Source organism: Sesamum indicum, linkage group LG1, assembly GCF_026168435.1.
Source record: "Sesamum indicum cultivar Baizhima isolate 11 linkage group LG1, ASM2616843v1, whole genome shotgun sequence".
NCBI lineage: Eukaryota > Viridiplantae > Streptophyta > Magnoliopsida > Lamiales > Pedaliaceae > Sesamum > Sesamum indicum.
The window spans coordinates 2,373,505-2,395,648 of record NC_142657.1 but is presented as its reverse complement, the minus strand read 5'-3'; the positions used below and the strand labels follow the sequence as shown (position 1 = coordinate 2,395,648).

The 22,144-nt window shown below is 32.1% G+C and overlaps 1 protein-coding gene and 1 pseudogene across 1 annotated transcript; both read left to right on the top strand.

Annotated features, from left to right (window-relative positions):
- Positions 1-8,737: 8,737 nt before the first annotated feature.
- LOC148789317 (zinc finger BED domain-containing protein RICESLEEPER 1-like) lies at positions 8,738-11,153 on the top strand. The gene is made up of 5 exons (XM_088879238.1): positions 8,738-9,352; positions 9,691-9,743; positions 9,846-9,992; positions 10,109-10,838; positions 11,127-11,153. Exons 1-5 carry the CDS (start codon positions 8,738-8,740, stop codon positions 11,151-11,153), a joined length of 1,572 nt encoding a protein of 523 aa, XP_088735364.1.
- A 4,480-nt stretch (positions 11,154-15,633) lies between these two features.
- On the top strand, positions 15,634-16,521 carry LOC148789316 (pectinesterase inhibitor 9 pseudogene; annotated as a pseudogene).
- The last annotated feature ends 5,623 nt before the right edge of the window (positions 16,522-22,144 follow it).

Here is a 22,144-nt window from a genome sequence, read left to right as displayed (position 1 = left end):
TTACGCAAATAAAGTTTGTCTCAATCACAAATGACATTTTTTTTTAGAAAAAAGAAAATCATTACATTGCAATTCTATTGTTTGATGAAATATTTACACTATGGAGTTAGATGCCATGTGTTTTATTTTAATAAAATAATAAAGCATTAAACATTTAAAAAAATAAATTCCAATCATGGACCAACTCAAATGTCCAAAATAACAAAAAATTAGGCCTCAATTCACTATTCAAACGTACGTTTGGACTATTTGTTAATTTAACAAATTAAAGTTGAACTTTATTTTTTGTTTGACAAAATTTTGCTCGAGCTTGATAAAAAAATCACACACATATATATATATTTAAAAATATTAAATTATTTAAACTCGATTTGCTTCAAGTTTAACTAAATATCATTGAGTTTGATTTTATTACTAATTAAATTAAACTTCAACCCAATTCAAATTTAATAGTAATTAATTCAAATAAATTTGAAAAATAATGCTTACAACTCAATTTAATTTGTTTACGGCCTAAAAGTAACTTCTCATAGGGGATTCTTGCAAAATAATACATCGGTTTTTTTTTTTTTTTTTTTGTGCTCATAAGCTTTATATAAAATATAATATGATAAAATTAAATATAAAAATCAATTTATAATAAATTTTCTAGATACTATTAATTTTAATTAACATAAGTTCAAATTCATTTATTAATATCATGGAATGTATTTCAAAATTTTATCAAATGAGTGGGAGAGAGTAATATAATTTCATATAAGTAAATCCCATAAATGTTTGATTTTTTTCCATTTTGAGATTATATATAATTGATCTTTGATTATAATTGCGTTAATTTGGCTGAACTATCAAAATAATTGATCCATTTGCTTTTTAAAATTAAGCAAATAAAGTTTGTCTCAATGACAAATGACATTTTTTTTAAAAAGAATATTACATTGGAATTATATTATTTGATGAAATAATTACATGTCTTTGGAGTTAATTAGATCCCACGTGATTTATTTTAATAAAATTAGAAAATAAAAAACTTGTAAACATTTCAAAAAAATTCAGATCCATGACCAAGTCAAATGCCCAAAATAACAAAAAATTAGGCCTAATCACTATTCAAACCTTAGGTTTAGACTATTCGTTAATTTACCAAATCAAAGTTGAATTTCATTATTTTCATTTAATAAAAATTCATGCTCCCCTGGCTCGAGCTCGATTCACACACACACATATATATATATATTAAAAATATTTGATTATTTGAGCCCGACTCCCATCTAATTTAATTAAAGTTGGTTCGGACACGATTTGATTATAATTAACTAAATTAAAATTAAATGCATTTTTTTATGTTCGTTAGTAATTTAAATAAATTTAAATAATAATGCATTCGACCTATTTACAATACTAAAGGTAACTTCTGAAAGGGGATTCTTGCACAAAAATAGTTGATTATTTTTTTTGTGCTCATTAGCTTTATACAATTTAATATGATAAGATTAAATATAAAATAGCACCATTTATAATAAATTTTGTAGATACTATTTATTTTAATTAAAATAAGATCAAATCCATTTATTATTATCATTGAATGTATTTCAAAATTTTATCAAAGAGGGAGAGGACAATGTAATTTCATAGACGTAAGGTGGTCTACTTGCATGTAAACCAAAAGTCAATGGAGATTTAAATAGATATAGTTTGATTTTGATGAAATTGTCCAGCCCTTGAATGAGTCAATACATAAAAATAAGAAAAATACAAGCAATCCTCGTTTGATATTGTAAATAAGTAAATTATTCTTATATGAAAAAAAAAAATTATCTCTCCGTATTTTTAAAAATATAGCAATTTACCCCTCTCCCCCCATATTTTTTCAAAAATTTAGCTCCTTAGATAGGGAAGTAAATTGCTTCATTTTAAAAAATACAAGAGGGTAAACTGTTATTATTTTTTCATAGGAGGATAATTTGCTCATTTTACAATATCAAAAGAAGGTAAATTACATTAAATTCATTTAAAATATAGTTTTCTATTAATTAGTTTTTATTGATATCATTATTTTTTTTTTAAAATCAAATAATAGGGTCGATTTGTAAAATGTAACAAATGTTTGGGGGTGTTGCGTATAATTATTTAGATTGAAGGAAGACCTCTATAATTATCGCAAAATAAAATAATAGGAAACTAAAAAAATAAAGATTTTTCAATTAAAAATTAATAAATTTTATTCTTTATGAAAAATCAAGGCATTTATGATTATTTATTCATGAGTTCCTTTGTTGCATTAGGAATAATTTCTAATAATCCAATCAATTAAGAACTTGCTTGGTGCATGCCAATTTGCCAAAGAATCATAGTTTAGATGGTGAAAGTCAAGTCCTCAAGATCACTTTATGAAACATTGTGTTTAATTTTAATTTTCATATAAGCAAATCCCATAAATGTTTAATGCTTTTCTTTTTAAGATTATGTATAATTGATCCTTAGATTATAATTGCGTTTGGTTCAACTATCAAAATCATCTAAATATTACGAGTTTATATAGTTTGTTAAGATACTATAAAATAGATTCAAAATTTAAAGAGTAAATTATATTTTATCATTCAAAATGTAGTAGGTTTTACACTTTGCATTGAAAATTTTTTTAGTGTCAATTTACCATTTTAGCATTATGAAATTTGTACTTTGCCACATATCACTGTCTTTTTGTTGATTTTTCTGTCGAAAAAAACATCACAAGTTGTGCATGTGTGAAAAATATCACATCACATGTTGTGCATATCACATGTGCACTGCATGTGATTTTTTTAGACAAAAAAACTTGGTTGAAAAATAGTTATAAGTGGCAAAATATAAAATTTTGTAATGTTGAGATGGTAAGTTGACACAAAAAAAGATTTAGATGCTAAAGTGTAAAAATGATCATAGTTCGAATGGCAAAATATTATGAATCCAAATTTAAATATATTTGAAGGAAATTTATAAAATCCTAATATATTACTTATAAAAATTTAATAATAATTTACAGATTTAATCCTTAGATTCGCAATTGCGTCAGACTCGTAAGTAAATGTCCAATATCGTCTAGGTAAACTTTGATTCCTTCGTGCATATAAGTGAACATTCAAGGCAAGAAATGATAAAAACCATGTCGTGTGGAAGGATCCCGATTATAATCTTTTATGTGTAAGACAATAAAATTTCATAGGAGAAATATATAAGGCGACAAAAAATGAATAGGTGGCAAAAATTGTATTAGGGTATAAAAGATTAATATTTATAGATTTATGTAAATATACGATTTATGTGAACTATAAATCAAACAACAACCTAAAAAATGTTGTGGACTATATGTGATTCACAGGAAAGTCGCACGTCCACGGGTTCATATTGCTCCAGTGTCGGTTTCGATCAAGAAGTTAGAAAGAGTTTGGAATAATGAAAGTCGCATGTCTACTTTAGTATAATTAGAGAATCATTGGAATTCAGACGCGACAAACTAAAATTCAAGTTCCCACTTTGAATTCCCACAGATATCCTCTATATTTTCACATTGAAAACGGCCACGAGGAATAGCTAGGCTGGATTAGGGGGTGCTTTTTTGATCTATTTTGATGTTGTGTAATAACGTTGTGTGGGTAAACGATTTTAGTTTTCTAAAATTACACATCATCGTATATAAATATTCCTTTGTTATTTGAAAATTATCAATATTTTCCTGGTTTTAACAATCGTCTAATAACTAGTCCAATTTTTTAGGTTTTCATATATTTCTTTTGATAAACTGAACAAAATGTACTTATAAAATATATGGATTATAATTTTACTTATTTTTTTTAAAAATTATTTCGAAATATTTTTTGTACTTTTACAAATTTTTAAATTTTTTTATTCACCTCATCTGATTTTTTTATTAATTTTTATTGTTTTAGAAAAAAGAAAAAGAAGCATGACAAAGTTGACTATTCCAAACTCCATTCAAGAATTACATATAACAACTTCAATGTCATACTTGTTGCATGACATTAAATTGCCAAATATATCAACATTGAATATGAAAAATGTCTTTTATTTTTGAAGAACTTTCATAAAAAGTACGCGATAAGTTGATAATGAATATTTATTCCTGCTACATCTGACATATATTCTGCAACAACTATTAAACCTTAACAAAAAAATAAAGTATTGGAGCCGTAATAGAAAAATATCGAGAATAGGCTGCAATGGAATAAATAAATACGTTATACTTGATAAAGCTATTACTCAAATGCAAACGACTTGTACAAAAATTGAGAAGAACTACTTACCTCCACACTCAATGGACGTGGTTTGTGGATCACAATCCTAGTAGAGGGATAATTACCCAAGTTTATATATGGCACATGATTAACACACTACATATGAAAAGAAACAACAGAGAAAAAGGAAAGAATGTCTTAAAAAATAGATATTTGCAGTTTAATTATTCACATATCTGCTTACAAGTGTTTTTCTTTAAAATGAATGACTAACTAATAAGGAAGAGGCAAAATTTTCGTTTATATTGTGATGTTCAAACTACAATCATACTCTATATGAATATTTTAAACCAGTGTAATACTTAATATAACAACTTTGATGTCATGCATGGCATTAAATTGCCGAATATATCAATGTTGTAAATGGAATATGTCTTTCCTCGTGTGGAGAACTTTCGTAGAAAGTAGGCTATGAGTTGATAATGAATGTTTATCCCGGCTACATCTGACATACATTTTGCAACAATTTTCAAACTTTTAATAGAAAATTAAAGTATTGGAGTCTTAATAAAAAATATATCGAGAATTGGCCGCAATGGGATAGCGAAACACTTTATCGATCGTATGCAAAGCAATGACCGAGATTGATGAATCCACTCTACCCTGATCAATGGTCTTGAGAGGTTCCACTGAGCAAGACTTTCAAGGTGTGGTCTCTACAAGCAACTCATCACCATCATTACAACGAACCAAGTTTTCTACCGACGCTAGGCCGCCGCATCATCGAAGGGATAGCCAAGTGGGAAGACGCTCTTCAATTTTCCAGCAAGTTCTGCTACATCAAATGATTTGGGGAGTCGACCAAAGACGTCTTCAATCCTATGCGAGCACAAGCTAGTTGCGGCTCAAGTATATGACTCCGTGTACGCTTTATTGTTCACTTTAACTGCAATTCTGATGTCATCAAGGCATTTTGTCAAGCATGGACTCATCTAATGTCCTTGGGGAGTTATCCATCTCATTATGGGACTTGCACACCCTTGCTGGACTCGCTATGACTGGTCTCATGTATGACAAGGTCGTTCCAAGGAGCTTGATGGTGTTGGCGAGACAGCACGAAGACTTGTGCCTCACCCTTGGAAATTCTTGCCTCACCTAAAACCTTTGACAAAGTGTTTATTGGATATGCCCAAAATAGTACCGCATATAGATTCATGTATTTAAACAATAAATCTCTTTGTGAAACAAGAGTTGTTGAATTTATTGAACTAGTTTTTCCATTAATTAAAACTTCTAGAACGGACATAGCCTCTTCAAGCAATAAATCTTTGCTAACTTCCTGTAATTCTATTTTGAATGAACCTAGAAGAAGTAAAAGACAAAGATCTAAACAGTTTTGGACCAGACTTTTAACTGTTTTCTTAACGGAAGACCAAGGAAAGATAAATGAAAACTTTATTTCAATGTTTCTAGTTGAAGATGGTCCTAAGACATATATGAAAGTAATAACCTCCATAGACTCTAGTTTCTAGACGGAAGCCATTAGAAATGAACTAGATTTTATAATGTTAAATCATACTTGATTTAGTGGATTTGCCTATAGAAAGTAAGCATATAAAATAAAAATGGGTCTATAGAAGAAAATAAAACCAGATGGGTCTATAGACAAATTTAAGGCACGATTAGTGGTTGTGGGTTATATACAAAAGAAAGACATAGACTATTTTGACACATACTCACCTATGACAAAGATTACAACCATTAGAACTCTAGTTGAACTATCAGCTATTCTTGGCTTAATATTCCATCAAATGGATACAAAAACGACCTTTCTAAATGGTGACTTGGAAGCAGAAATATATATGAAACAACACGAGGGGTTTATGGTATCTAGCCAAAAAAATAAAATTTGTAAACTCAGAATATCACTATATGAACTAAAACAAGTACCCAAACAATGGTATGAAAAGTTTGATGAAACTTCAGAAACTAATGGATACAAAATAAATGTATCAGATACATGTGTATACTCAAAATTATTTGGGACAGAATGTGTTATTATATGCCTATATGTCGATGATAAGTTGATTTTTTAAAGCAACATAGAAATATTTGAGGACACCAAAAGATTCTTATCAGTACAATTTGATATACAAGATTTAAAAGCCGATGTAATCTTAGGCATTAAAATTAGAAAAATTGAAAATGATTTCTCTATTTGTCAGTCACACTACATGAAGAAAATTTGGACAAGTTCGACGGTCAAAATGAGATACCAATCAGAACACCTTATGATCCGAGTGTATGTCTAAAAAAGAATAAAGGTCATAGTATGTCACAAGCGGAGTATGCAAAAATTATAGGGAGCGTCATGTTCCTCATGAACTACACTAGACCTGACATAGCTTACGCTGTGAGTAGAGTAAATCGGTATACTCATAATCCCAATAATGAACACTGGAATGCACTACATCGCTTGTTGAGATATTTAAAGGGGACTATAAACTTGAGTTTGCACTTTAATAAATTTCCCAAGTGTTAGAAGAATCTTTGTGATGCAAATTGGGTCACCAACAATGATGAAGTAAGCTCAACTAGTGGATTTGTTTTTACTTTGTGTGGGGGAGATATTTCCTGTAAATTTGCAAAACAAACTTGTATAGCTCGCTCTACTATGAAATCTAAATTTATAGCTCTTGAATTAGCAGGTCAAGAAGCAGAGTGGTTGAGAAACTTATTGGGAGTTGTGCCCTTGTGGGGGTTAACTGTGCCAGTATCTCTGCACTGTTACTCCCAAGCTGTTATTGAAATTGTCAAGAACGATGCTTACAATGGTAAAAGGAGACATATTCGTATAAGACATGAAACAGTAAAAGAACTCCTAATCCTTGGATTATATGAGGTTCGAGAGGAACTTGACAGATCCTCTCACGAAAGGACTTACCAAGAGAATTATCTTTGAATCTTCAAGAACAATGGGGCTAAAATCCCTTGATTGATGGAATATGGTATTGAACATATAAATCTATAGCCGTATGTTTGAGTGGTCCTAATAAGGACTTGATGGATAATCCTGACTTTGTTCAGGCAGATAGCCTCATAGCTCAGTTGTTGAGTGGTCTATAAATTTGATAAGCTATCTGGATGATTGTGGAGGTGGGCCGCCTTCTATGAAAGGAAAATGAAAGTTCTTTCTAAAACACTCACTAGAATTAGGGGTGGGCATCCGGGTCGAGTTTTTTGGGTCCCCACCTGACCCGTTTGGATCTGGCGTGTACGGGTTGGGTTGTACGGATAAAAAATTGGGTTTGGATTTACCCGAAAACCAATAAAAACAAAACAGATTGGGATTTTGGTAGGATAGTGGTACCCGAAAAATCCGATCGGGTACCTGAAACCCGATTTGGTTGTAAAATACAAGAAACACTGTCGTCTCTAGTCTCTCTACTGTGTCTGTCTTTACTCGACTGCTTACTGCTGCTATGTTTCCTCTTCCCAAATACCAAACCTTAAGAAGAAGGCCCAAACTTGCCGTCCGTCGCCGGAGCGTTGCTCCCCCTATTAGAGACTTGTCATTGTTGTCGACTTGTCGTAAGTATTTCATCCCTAACCATGCCCATTATTCTCTATTTGCAAAAGTTTCCTTGCTTCCCTTGTCAAAGAGGAATGACGATTTGATTAAGCTTTCAAATATTTGTCTTGTTGTCTTGTTGTTTCTAAAATTTCTCTTATTGTTTCTAAGCTGTATAGTTCTTGGGCTACCACTGGCAAAAACTTTCAAAAACTGTCCTGATTTGGATGGTTTCTGATCAAAATCAATCATTAGTTAAAATGCTTATACTGATGTATAAAAAGTATATACGAATTCAGCATGTTGTCTATGTTGATTTTCCTACATTTTGCTGGTTGCTTTTGTGATTTTTAGCACCCTCCAAATTCTTGCGGCAGAAAGAATTTTCAACTATGCAGATTTTGATTTCTGCATTTTGTGTCTACAACTACTCCACCTTTTTTTAAATGATAGAATAAGCAAGTTGATCTTTGTTGTCTTTATAGGAATTTTTTTTTTTTGATTTCTACATTTTGTCTCTACAACTACTCCACCTTTTTTTAATTGATAGAGTAAGCAAGTTGTTCTTTGTTGTTTTTATAGGAAATTTTTACTAATGAAGTGCTACGTCTGTTATACCTTGCTGTTAAGAATTGCTGTTGTGATTATATTTAATATCAAACTTGTACGTACCAGTTACCACTATTAAGTTTTAGATATGCAAGTACATATAAAATAATTGTCAATGCCGTGGACTTTTATACTTGTTTAAATTTCTTATTATTTTGTCACTTAACTACATCCATTTAATTATGCTTTAATATTGTGGGTTTTCTTGTTGTTCTCTAATTAGAATATATCTTTCATTTCAGTTTCAAATGTCAAACTATGATGGAATTAGAAGTCACTCTCATCTCAGTCTAACTCATCACCGAATGCCCAAACTATAAATATGGATGGATTGAAAAATCAGGTTAGTGGTGATCATCTTGAGAATGTTGAGCATTATGTTGATGATAATATTGATAAGGAGTTGGAGAGAGAGGATAAGGAGGAAGATCTTTTAGGTGATTCTAAACAAAGAAAAAAGAGAGTAGTGACTTCTAGATCATCGTGGTGGGAGCATTTCATTAAATTTCATTGTGAAAAGGATAATGTCCAAAAGTTTAGGTGCAAATATTGTAGTAGAGAGATCAAAGCTGTCCCAAAAGCACATGGAACTAGACTTTTGAAGAATCATTGTGAATCTTGCAAGAAAAACCCCCAAGAAATCACCAGAAATCAAAATAGATTGTCTTTCCAACCAACTCGCATGGATGATAGAGACGCTCCTCTTGTTAATTGGAAATTTGAGCAAGACAAAACTAGAAAAGTTTTGTGTCACATGCTGGTTGTGGATAAACTTCCATTTAAGTTAGTCGAACATTTTGGATTTAGGCATTTCTTGTCTGTTGCATGCCCGATGTTTGTTATTCCATCAAGAAGAACAATAACGAAAGATATTTTCAATATATATGTGCATGAAAGAGCAAGATTGAAGTCGTTTATTAAAAATCATGCTGAACGGGTTTGCATCACTACAGGCACTTGGATATCTATTCAATAAGTCAATTATATGTGTCTCACTGCTCACTTTATTGATGATGATTGGAATTGCACAAAAGAATTTTGAACTTTTGTCCAATTATTGGGCATAAAAGTGAAGAAATATGTAAAGGTATAGAAAAATGCTTGCTTGATTGGGGTGTTGACAGGGTTTTCTCTATCACTGTTGATAATGCGTCTTCTAATGATGGGGCTATAGTTTACTTGAAAAAGAAGTCCGAAAATTAGGGGCAAAACATCTTAGGTGGGAGATATGTGCACATGAGGTGTATGACACATATAGTTAATTATGTTGTGCAGGATGATTTAAAGGGTGAGCATGAAACCATCTCTCGTATTAGAGGGGCCATCAGGTATATTAGGAATTCTCCAACTAGGTATAAGAAATTTCAAGAGTGTGTTGAATTTGAAAAATTGGAAACGAAAAAATTGTTATCTCTTGATGTACCTACTAGATGGAACTCTACCTACTTGATGTTGAAGACGGCTATAAGCGTTAAGATCGCATTTGATGCTTATGAAGATGTAGATCTTGCTTATAAGACTGATCTTTCGAGACAACCATTTGATGGGATACCGACTGATTATGATTGGGGGCAAAGGTATTGGTGAAATTTTTAAGACATTTTTACAGTCGTACTTTGCGCATTTCTAGTGCCTTGTATGTCACATCTAATCTAGTTTTTCGTGAAATATGTGAAGTTAACTTGCTTCTCAGATATTGGTTAAGTAGTAATGACGTTGAATTAAATGAGATGGCAAGAAAGATGAAAGAAAAGTATGACAAATATTGGGGATCAATTGAAAAGATGAATATGATTCTATATTATGTCGTGATCCTTGATCCCCATCATAAGTTGGAGTTCATTGAATTTAGCTTTGATAAAACCGAAAAAAGCAATGTGATGAAAGAACAAGTGAGAGATGGACTTTATGAGTTGTTTAATGATTATAAGTTGAGATACGGTCATACTCTTCAAAGAACGTCAGGAAGCCTGGGATCATCATTTAGTTGTGTTTCTTCATCATCTTCCTCTTCAGTAGGGACATTTATGCAATATACTGATTATGAGGCGACTCGTACATTCACCATAGAACAAGAGTTCAGTATGTACAAATCAGGTGGAAAAGGGGATTGCGTGAAGTCAGAATTAGAGAAATATCTTGATGAGAATGTTGAAATGCATAGAGACAAATTTGACATACTAAATTGGTGGAGAGTAAACACCCAAAGGTTTTCAATTATTTTTAAAATGGCTCGGGATGTATTGGCAGTTCTAGTCTCAACTATTGCCTCAGAATCCGCATTTAGTACTGGTGGTCTTGTTCTTGACACTTTTAGGAGCTCTTTGTCTCCTAAAATAGTACAAACACTTATTTGTACTCAAGATTGGATACGGAAAGACTCCAAACCAATTAGCATTGAGGAGGATTTGAGTGAACTTGAAGTAGTTGAGAAATGTACTTATTTATTTTTTTCTTGTATTTTGATTATTGTTCAATTCTATGTATTCTACTTTATATATTTTACTTGTCTAATTGTTTTCTATTTTATTGTAGAGTTGACTAAGTTAGGAGTTGATTCAACAATTATTGACATTTAATGATGCTAACTGCTACTTGTAAATTTTTGACAAGGTAATAGAACGCTAGAACCTCATAGTGTCATGTTACATTTTTAATTTGTTTGACTTTCTCTAATAGTTCTTCTACTTTGTATGTTTAATGCTTGACAGATCGGGGACTCGAGGGTTAAAATGTGATATGAGCTGATTGCTTTTTCAGTCTGTAGGCATTAGGATTTAGGAGTCCTTAGCTTTTTTTTTGTTACTGAAATGATTTACAAAGACCTCTGATAATTTATGGATGTGATTGAACTCTTTTTTTTTGGTAATTATAAAGCTTTAAGTATTTGTGTCCATAAGTTACAGTTTAGACTTACATGAATTTACTTTAGTGAATTACGTTCACTTTGAAAAATTGACCCCTCTACATTTTTTGAAGCTGACAAAATCCAAACCCGACTATCGGGTACCCAATTAGTCGGGTATCCGACTCAGTCGGGTTCAGATTCGGGTTCTGGTTCGTTTTTTCCCAGCCCGACAAGTCGGGTACCCGACCCGAATTACTCGACCCAGCGTCCACTCCTAATTAGAACCCATGGTATAAGCGCATGACCATTAATAGCGTTCGGAACTTTATCTCGAAACAACAAGCACTAAGGAATTCATACGTGATTGTGGGGGTCTCAATTTGAGCTATCAAAAATTTAAGAGTCATATCATTCTCATGAGACAAATTGATTGCCTCACTTCACTACGCATTAATTCAATCCAAAGATATTAATGCTTAAGTATATTTCTTCCTTCACTCTGAAATCATATTCTTCATCTACATTAGTCATTTGTGGCGGATTGTTGGGAATGACTAATGCACCTTTCCTTGTCCCACATAGAAAATATAAACAACTTTTCTCCTATATATATTTAACCATCTTGCTACCTTTGAAATGAGAAATGTGGGTAGGTGAATTTTGGAAGAATCACCACACGCACACGCATGCCCGAACCGAGATGGTTATATATATTTTTTGGGAAGATTACATTTAAATCCTTTATTTCTGACGTTTTTGGACTCCTAAATGACCAAGACTTCTCATTAGCTGAGCTTTTTGCATCTATTGAAGAATAAATCTGTTGGTGACTTTTGTGGCTGGTATAGAGTCCCTGTTTCTGCAGCAACCAATCCGTGCATCTATAAATAGGCTCAGCTCCATGCATTAAAAACACACAAAAAATTCGAGAGCCTCTTCTCTCCTTCTTTCTCTGCTTTCTCACCTTATCTTCTGAGTGTTGTTTGTTCGTTATTCCAAACTTTCTTCCATGAGTGCGCGTGTAAGAGAGTTATAGCTGTGCTAACCTTGTGGAGCGATCGATTTACACTGTCAGCACCACGATAGTACCGAAATTTCGCTTTCAAAATAGTTGTTTTCAACGACACAGTTTTTCATTTTATAACAATTAATACTAATTTAATTTAGTTATTGCAGTTGGCCATTAAAAAATGTTAAAATGTTGCTTTCATTAATTACAAACTTGAATTCAATATTGAAGAACAGTATAGAATCATCACCGAAGATCCAAGCTCAGCTTCACGGTATTGGAGTTTTCGTCCTATCCTCCAACATGGGTTTATATTATCTATAAATTTGAAAAACACAACAACAGCTTTTGCTTCGCAGTAAAAAATTCTTGCTAGGTTCAAATCTTAGTCGTATACTTTAATTATTTCTAGAAATCACTAGAATTGACTAACATCACATTGCCTCTATATATGTATTAAGGGCTAAACATAACTTACTCTATGTAATATGTGAAATAAATAAAATAATCTATATAAAAAAGAATTTTTAAATTACCTTTTTTGTATTTTGAAAAATAAAGTAAATTATCCCACATCAATTATTTAGATTTGAGGGTAATTTGTTTTATTTTTAAAAATACAGGGGCTAATTTGTTATTTTTTATAAAAGGGTATTTTTGCTCATTTCTCATATCACGGGGAGGTAAATTGCATTTTTTCTATGTATTAATATTTAGATCAAATTATATAAATATTTTTTATTCTTGTTCGTAAGTGTACATTTTTTAAAGTAATAATTGTAGTTATAAGTACACAAACGCCTTATACTTTTTTTGTAAATTTACAAGCAAATTCTTTGAAAATACCGTAATTACAACTTACACTTAATAACGAAATTTTATACAAATACACCATAGGTAAAGAATATATATATAATTTTATAAAGAGCAAAAACATTTGTGTGTAAATTAAATTTTAAATAATATCGATATAATTAATTGCCTAAACGCGTTCACATTTATCGATATAAATTGACTACCCGTTTCATACTTATCATCATTTACTTGCATTAATGGTGTGCCAATAGTTGACTTCTGAAGGGCCAAATAATGTAACATTCGAGTTGTGGAAGTGTGTGATTTGACTTAGCCTTGTTGTACTTTTTTTTTGTTTTATTGAATATACATACATATTATGTTAATAAATAGGGTAAATTACAACGATTTCTCTTAAAATTTAATATAATTATGGATACTTTTTTATTATTTAAAAAATTATAAATATCCTTTGATGTTTGATGTAATTATGTAATCCGTGAATGAGGGTATGAGATTATCAACTTTGCCCAAACTGTATTTCTTTAGTTTTTTAAAAAAAAATAAAAATTTATAAAAAGATCAAATGTGATGGATGAAATTTTTTTAAAAATTATTAAAAAAAATTATCCATTTAGTCCATAAAAAATAAAGTTTTTTAAAAAATAAATAATTTAATCGACAAGAGCATTTTGATCAGTTCACTAAAAAAATGGATGAAAACCTAACAGATTGGGTTAATGTTAAACGGTCGTTAAAATCAGAGGGGTATGAATAATTTTTCAAATAACAAGGGGATATTCGTAATTATGCCAAATCTCAGGAGAGACATCGTAATTTATTCTTATAAATATTATTTATTTTATTTTTTAAAATTATTAATAATGTATATTAAATAAAATATTAGATGTAATAAAAATTACACTTGAAAATTCAATCTGTTCAGATTTGGCTGCACAGAAAGTAGTATTGAAATTTATTGAGGAAAAGCAAAGGGATGGTAATGATTGTGGGTTGAATTTTATAAACGACTCACAATTGGGTTCAATTTAATTAAAATATTATGTATTAATTTATGTTGTCTGTATTTGTGAAATATAATATCATATTATTATTAATTAACATAAAAACATAAAAGTATTGAATAATATTATACTTTCGGTGTGTAAAAGTCGAGACTAGAAAATGCGTAAATGTGTTAATCACTATTTTTTAATCGATAATATTATTTTCTCCTACTCGAAAAACTATGATCATAATTTTTAAATATTCTTAAAATTGCAAAATGGATAGGGTGGGGGTCCAACACTCCAATCCATCAAAATTCAGTCAGTAATTAATTTCTACTAAAACTTTGGCAAGGTCGAATTTCGAATTATGACAAACTCTTTCCAACCTAAGATTATATAGCTTATAAGATATTAAAAATTAAAAATTATAATTAATTTACAGAATCTTGTTAAGATTTTAAAAATAAATTAATAATTCCTTATTTTTTTTTTATAAAAAAAATAAGTTTATAAATTGATAATATCTTATATTTCGAGCTTACATTCTCTTTCTTAAAAAAATTATCAAACACTTTGTAACTTCTTATAATACTTCAAACATCTTATAAAATATTTAAAAAAGCCTAATAACCCACCCAAGCACCGTATTAATTTATCATTCCCTCAGGCATTCAAAACCGCAAGCATGTCTAATCAGTTGGCCATCTTAGAGCAGATTTTTGTTGTTTAGAATGTAGGACTTTGAAATTTACAGACAAATTATGTAATTACTTCATGTGCAAGTGATGTTCTGGCTTTTAATTTCTTCACATAAATATATGTATTTGTTAGCCACATCTCTATCCAATTGCTGATGATGAGGATAATCCCAACGAGAGGTAACTAGGAAGATCTACTCAACTTGCAACATTCTATAAATAGAGCAGATGGGCAAAGGTATATATGAAAAATATTCGAGTGTTACTTAAGGTTTATATTAAATAAGACTGATACGGGTGAAGAATCTTCTGTCATATATGTATGCGACGTGCCGATGTTAAGTCCACGCTTATTATAAAAAATAATATCATTAGTAACAACACAAAATAATGAAATTCGTTATTAATTTACGTCAGCAGTGCGAGTTTAGTAAAAATAATATTTACTTGATAGTTAACTCGTCCTTGATTTTAGAATCGAACTCTTTTGTTGCTGACTTTGGCTAGAAATTTTACAAATAAAAATATTTATCAGGTGTTTCGCCAAGGCAGCTACGGAATTTTGTAACATAAAGTTCGTTTCTCATTATAGCAAGCAAATATTTCGTTTCTAATGTTAATTTTAAAATTACAAGAATGTAAAATTCTTTTTTCTTGCTAAATTAGTTGGAAATTCCAAAAAACGTACTCTGCTTTTTAATTTCTTGTATGTATTATATGCGGTCTCATTTTTAAACTATACTTTAATTTATCTTTCTTTAAATTAAAAAAAAAAAAAATGAGTGTCCAACGTTCATTAATATGACACTAATACATCAGACCAAAGTATAATAAAAGATCTATGCCAAGTTTGTAAAGAGACGTATCCACTGCTCTATATAAAGCTCCTTATAAGTAACATATATTCACTTCACTCCAAACCTAACACACCGTTTCCAGTCTATTACAGCACTTCAAAAACCACAATGGCAAAATTCGACGTCGTCTTGCTTCTTCTCTTATCTTTCCATTATATGCTCTACCCCACAGCAAAATCTTCCCCTGATGCCACTGATTTCATCACAGCCGAATGCCGAGCCACTCGTTACCCGGATTTATGCGTCCAGTGTCTCTCCACTTACTCCAGCACAATCCAGCAGAGCCAGAAGCGGCTGGCCCAAGCTGCCCTGTCAGTCAGCTTGTCCCGGGCACAGTCCGTGGCGAGCTTCGTATCCAAGATGGGCAGGATGAGGAGCTTGAGGCCGACAGAATACCGCGCCGTCAAGGACTGCATAGACAACATGGCTAACGCAGTCGATCAACTCAACCAGTCCGTGCAGGAGCTCGGCCGGGCGGACCAGGACTTCGACTGGCACGTAGGCAACGTGGAGTCGTGGGTCGGCGCTGCTCTAACCTTCGAAAACACATGTCTTGATGGTTTTAGGAATCCGATGATGGATGGAAATGTTAAGGTTGCTATAACAAAGAGGGTCACTGATTGCGCACAGGTCGCGAGCAATGCGCTTGTGTTGGTTCATCGCTTTGCTTCAAGGCATAAAGCTAACTTCCCTTAAGCGCACACACACACACACATGTTGTGTACGCAATAAAATAAAGAGTAGTGTGTATCAGCGCCTGTTTCCTGTAAATGTTTGTAATAGTTATAACATCCTTAGCCTGTCCATATCTATGTATACGAATTGTCCGTTTTAATTTCTGCTTATATATATATATATATATATATGTCATGTGTACATATTGATCAAATTGCAATTTCAGTCCACAATATATGACCATCAGTATTTTTGACTAAAATGCATTTTACCCCGTGTGTTTTGTTGAAATAGCTAAAAATTCCCTGTATTTTTTAAATAGGCTAAAAGTCCCGCTGTGTTTTGTAAAACTCAACAAAAAATACTCCTTCATTTAATAATTAAATAAATGTGCTTTACATAGATTTCTAATTTCATAATTATATTTTTGCAATTCAAAATTTGTTTGAGGAGTAACCATGTGTCATCTTAGTCTCAATGAAAATTATTTTCTTTTTTTTTTTAATCTTAAAAAGTAAAAAGTTATTGTTAATTAGAGAAAAATGTTCACAAGACATGGCCAACCCCGAACTAAGAAACAAAAGATATAATACAACACATCAATAATTCATTACAGAAAATATTTGAGTACTATGAAAAGAATGTAAATCAAATTCATCAAATGAGGAATATGGAACTGTATGTTATGTGTGTGTGAAGTTTGGCATTACGACAATTAATTTCTTCAAGTATAATGTTTTATTTATTTATTTTATCACTCATTTCTTTGCATTCAAGAGTTGTTCAGACTTGTTAATTATGCAGAAAGGAAAAGAAAAATCTTTTCAACCCAATTAATTATGTAACAAGTGCAACATTATTTTCATAATTATTTATTTTTTTAATACTCTACATATCAATTATAAAATAATTATAAGAAATTATTATATAATTAATTTATTAATTGGGCTCAATGAAATCTAATTATTATAGCTTGAAAATATTTCTGTCAATGTCAATAAAGTGTTATTGTATTGTTCCATCTTAGGATCGGAGATAGGAACAGTTACATGTCAATTATGAACTCTTTTGATTAAATTAAATATTTAATCTAAAGCCATAATATAATACAAAGATGCCTTTGACTTTAGGTCAATTATGGGGACTTGGGGAGAACACAGGTCGATGTCTCCGCCGCAGTTTGTGGGTAATTGCAACATATAATTTCAACTTCTTGTTTTCGATATATTATTTTATTCAAGACAATTTGGCTTCTTGTTATTGAACACATCTTGACTTTACAACATGTAATTGGATGTTTCGTGAATGAAAACTAACTCAATTTTTTAAGTTCAGATACTAAGGGTGATGCAGGTCGCACAATTGGAGTTGGGTCGTTGAATTTGGGTACTCTGAGATCAGGTCGCTGAACCCTTCTTCAAGCTCTGTATTAGTGGATTCTGAGAAAAGAACACACGTTAGGCTTGTTGGGTGGCTCCCAACTAAGGACCTCTGATGCTTAGGTTAGAATAAATGAGGTCGAATTCAATCTAAGGAGAGCTAGTAAAATTGAAATATAATAAATACACTTAGTGTAAATGTTCATAAATGTTGGTATTTATAGTATATGGTACCACATAGAAGAGTGCCATGTGGCATTATCTGGGTGTCCGGGTGTCAGAAGATCTAACGGCTGCCAAAGCGGGTTTACTTATTCAGGTCCTTACGACCCAACCCGCACATTCATATGCCGATCCTGTCCATTTCTGTTAATATCTTTAGGTTTGGAGGGCAATTTTTTCCTTTTTTCCTTGCAAGGGTAATTACCCTCATCAAAGGGGTCGAATATCGTTATATGTATGGGATGCTATTTTATTATATATTAGGTGTTGTCTACTATAATAATAGGTATTGTCTAAATTTTATTATTGAACAGGATATGATTATTGTAACTGTAAAATTTCTTGCGGAAGCTATATCATAATGCGAATTCATTGAACGCAACAACCAAGAAGAATGAAGAACAAGAAAACGATCTTATTTCTCTGAGTTTCAGTTTTCAGGTACAATCAGTTTTTTTCTTCTTTTCCAAATCTGAAGAAGAAGTGTATGTGTATATATACACGCTTACACTTAACTGCCAAAGGAAAGGAAGAATTGCTAATTCACTAATAGAAGCGTGTGAGCGCTTCCTTACACTGAAGCAACTTAATAAAACCCGTGCGAAGGGGAGCCGCTCTTTAAACAACTGTAAACGAAACGTGCTTCTTGGTAACCCATTTCTTCCCAACGGCTATCTTCTTCCTCTTGTAGTCTGCCTTCATCTGCTGCTGTGTAACTTGTAAATTTGGGTAAGGATCTCTATTTCTTTACACGCCCCCTTCAAGTGGAGGTTGTCAATAAATTGACAAGGCTCAACTTAGACACGAGATACATGAATTTAGGCCCTGGCAGGATCTTTGTGAAAATGTCTGCAGGTTGATCTTTTGTAGATATGTGTCTTGGATCAATGAACCCCTGTTTGTATTTGTCCCTCACCAAATGGCAGTCTATTTCAATGTGCTTGGTTCTTTCGTGGAACACTGGGTTTGCTGTAATTTATAGAGCAGCTTGGTTGTCGCAATAAAACTCAATTGGTGTGGGTACATTAATCTGAAAATCCTTCAACAAACTATGTATCCAAGTAAGTTCAGAAACAGTTGTTCCCATACTTCTGTATTCTACCTCTGCTGAGGATCTTGAAACCGTATTTTGCTTCTTAATTTTCCATGACACTAGGCAATCTCCAAGAAAAATACAGTAACCTGCTAGGGATCTATGGGTGTTTTTGCATGTTGCCCAATCAGTATCACAAAAAGCCTTTAGCTCAAAGTTATCTTGTGTGTTGAAGAATAGACCTTTGTTGATGCTTCCTTTCAAATACCTGACCAAATGTAATGTTGCATTCCAATGTTCTCTACAGGGAAATTGCATATAGTGGCTCAGCTGTTGAGTTCCATAACACACATCTGGTCTGGAAAATCCTAAATACAGTAGCCTTCCAAGCAGCCTTCTGTAAGGTCCTGGATCTTCTAATTGTTCTCCTGCATTTGCATTTAGCTTAATGCCCACAGGTAATGGTGTATTTGTTGGTTTTGCTTGAGTTAGCCCCACATCTGCAATGATATCTTTGATGTACTTGCCTTGGGATAACACAATTCCTGCTTCAGACCTGCAAATTTCTAAGCCAAGAAAAATCCTAGCCTTTTTCCATATCCTTAATGGTGAATAGGCTATGTAAGTGAGACTTTATTTCTAATATAGTTTTCTCACAAGGGCCTGTGAAAAGAACATTATCAACATAAACCAACAAATAAAATAATCCCTTCTCAGTAACTTTTGTAAAGAGACAGTAATCAAACTTAGATTGCATGAAACCATAATTTTCCAATTGAAAGGAAGTTCTTGGTTCCATTGTCTAGAGGCTTGCTTAAGGCCATATAAAGATCTCTTTAACTTGCATATATGATTTTCAAGGATAGGGTAACCTTTAGGAGGTTACATATAAATTTCTTCATCTAAGAAACCATGTAAAAAGGCATTATTAATGTCCAATTGATGTAAATGTCAGCGTTGTTTAGCAGCTAAGGATAGAAATTCTAATTGTCACTGCTTTAGCAATAGGAGAAAAACTATCTACATAGTCTATTCCCTCTATTTGATTGTAACCTTTGGCTACAAGTCTAGCCTTAAATCTATCTATAGTGCCATTAGGTTTTAGTTTCAGTTTATAAACCCATTTACACCCTATGGCCCTCTTGTTTTTAGGGAGTTGTGTGACTTCTCATGTCTCATTGTTTTCTAATGCCTTTATCTCATCATTCATGGCTTTTATCCAATTCTCAGATTTTATAGCTTCTTCAAAGTTCTTAGGCTATTGAGGATTTTCAGCTGCTGTAGCAAGACATTTGTGACTGAGAGAAGAGTAAGTGATGTTAGGAATATCAGAATTAAAGGAACATAGATAATCATTCAGTCTTATTGGCCTATTGGTTTGTCTTATAGACCTTCTAGGAACTGTGTTTTCATCTATTTCAGGTATAGGAGACTCATTTATGGTTTCTATAGGAGTTTCTACATTTTCAGGTTCCTCATAGTCTATGTCCTCTATAGGTTTAGGAATAGAACAGTTTATAGAGTCTGTTAATTACCCTGCATAAGGAAAAACATCTTCCTTAAAGGTAACATCTCTAGATACAATGAGATGTTTTCTATCCATGTCAAAAACTTTATAACCCTTTTGATTAGGGGCATATCCCAAGAATATACATTTGGAGGCTTTGGCCTCAAATTTAGATTTATGGGGCATATTGTTAGTAGCAAAGCATAAGCAACCAAAAGTTTTAAAAAAAGAGTAATCCACAGGTTTCTTAAACAATGTTTCATATGGAGTTTTCCAGTTTAAAACACTAGAGGGAATTCTGTTTATAATGTAAGTGGAGGTTAAAATGGCTTCACTCCAAAACATTTTAGGTAGATTACTTTGGAACATAAGAGATCTAGCCATTTGAAGCAAGTGTTTATGCTTTCTCTCTACAATGTCATTTTGTTGGGGGGTATATGTGCATGTAGTTTGATGTATGATCCCTTCATCCTTGAACAATTTTTAAGTTTGCTCTCCTAGAAATTCTGTGCCATTGTCACTTCTTATTGTTTTGATTCTCTTATTAAATTGAGTTAGAACCATTTTATGAAAACTTTTCAAAAGATATGCTGTCTGTGTTTTATGTTGCATTAGGTAAGTCCATGTGCACCTACTTTTGTCATCAACAATAGTCAACATAAAACTACATCTTGATATGGAATATTCATTATATGGCCCTCATAAATCCACATGAAGAAGATCAAAACATTCATTAGAAACTGAAGTGCTTAAAGGAAAGGGTAATCTTTGTTGTTTTGCCCGAGGGCAAATTTCACATTGTACAGTTTGATTTTTATCATCCTTGACCAATCTAGTATGCATCATTACATTTTGATCCTAGTCTCCTATGCCATAGTTCTGAAGAAATATGTGAAGTAGCAAGGCTAAAATCTCTGCAATCATGCAGTGTTTGTTGAATATGTTCGTTGTCAAAGCTCTACTTATTCAAGATATACAGTTTCTCTATTAAACAAGCTACAACAATGACTTTTCTAATCCTGAGGTCCTGCATAATACAACAAGATTTTAAGAACTTAAAGTTTATATTAGATGAATTAGATAGCTTGCTCATAGATAAGAGATTGAACTGTAGATTAGGAACATATAAGACATCATTTAAAATGATCTTGTCAAAAAGTATGATGGTTCCTGAACTTCTAACATGATGTTTAGTGCCATCAGACAGGTGAATGCAATTATTAGATGATTCAATCTTCTTATCAGTAAACAATAATTCATTGTTGCACATATGAGAAGTGGAACCACTGTCTATAATCCAGTTTTTCAGTAAGATACAGACTTAGATATACAGTTATCATAAGTGTTATCTGAAAAATCATGGTATGTAGTGTCTGTTAATGCCAAGGTCTGGGGTCTGAAACCACCAAGAAGTTTGTTTATCTCTCTCTTTAAGACCTCAACAATCACTTTGTTGTCAACTGCATTATTTGCTCTTTCATTCTGATCACAAGCTATTGCCACCTTGGGGTTGACAGACATGGCTTTCTTCTTTTGTTCCATAAGATTTTTGTGCCACTCTGGATACCTGTGAATTTCGAAACACACTTCCTTCAGGTGCCCTGATTTGCCACATTCTTTACAGACTTGAGATTTCTTGTCAACAAAATTTCTTTTCTTTTGAAAGTTTCTTGAAAAATTTACATTGTGTTTGGAT

Coding starts and splice junctions, on each gene's coding strand:
- LOC148789317 (XM_088879238.1), top strand. CDS start 8,738: ATGGATGGATTGAAAAATCAGGTTAGTGGTGATCATCTTGAGAATGTT. Junction 9,353..9,690: donor TTAAAAATCATGCTGAACGG/GTTTGCATCACT, acceptor TATGTTGTGCAG/GATGATTTAAAGGGTGAGCA. Junction 9,744..9,845: donor CGTATTAGAGGGGCCATCAG/GTATATTAGGAA, acceptor TGTACCTACTAG/ATGGAACTCTACCTACTTGA.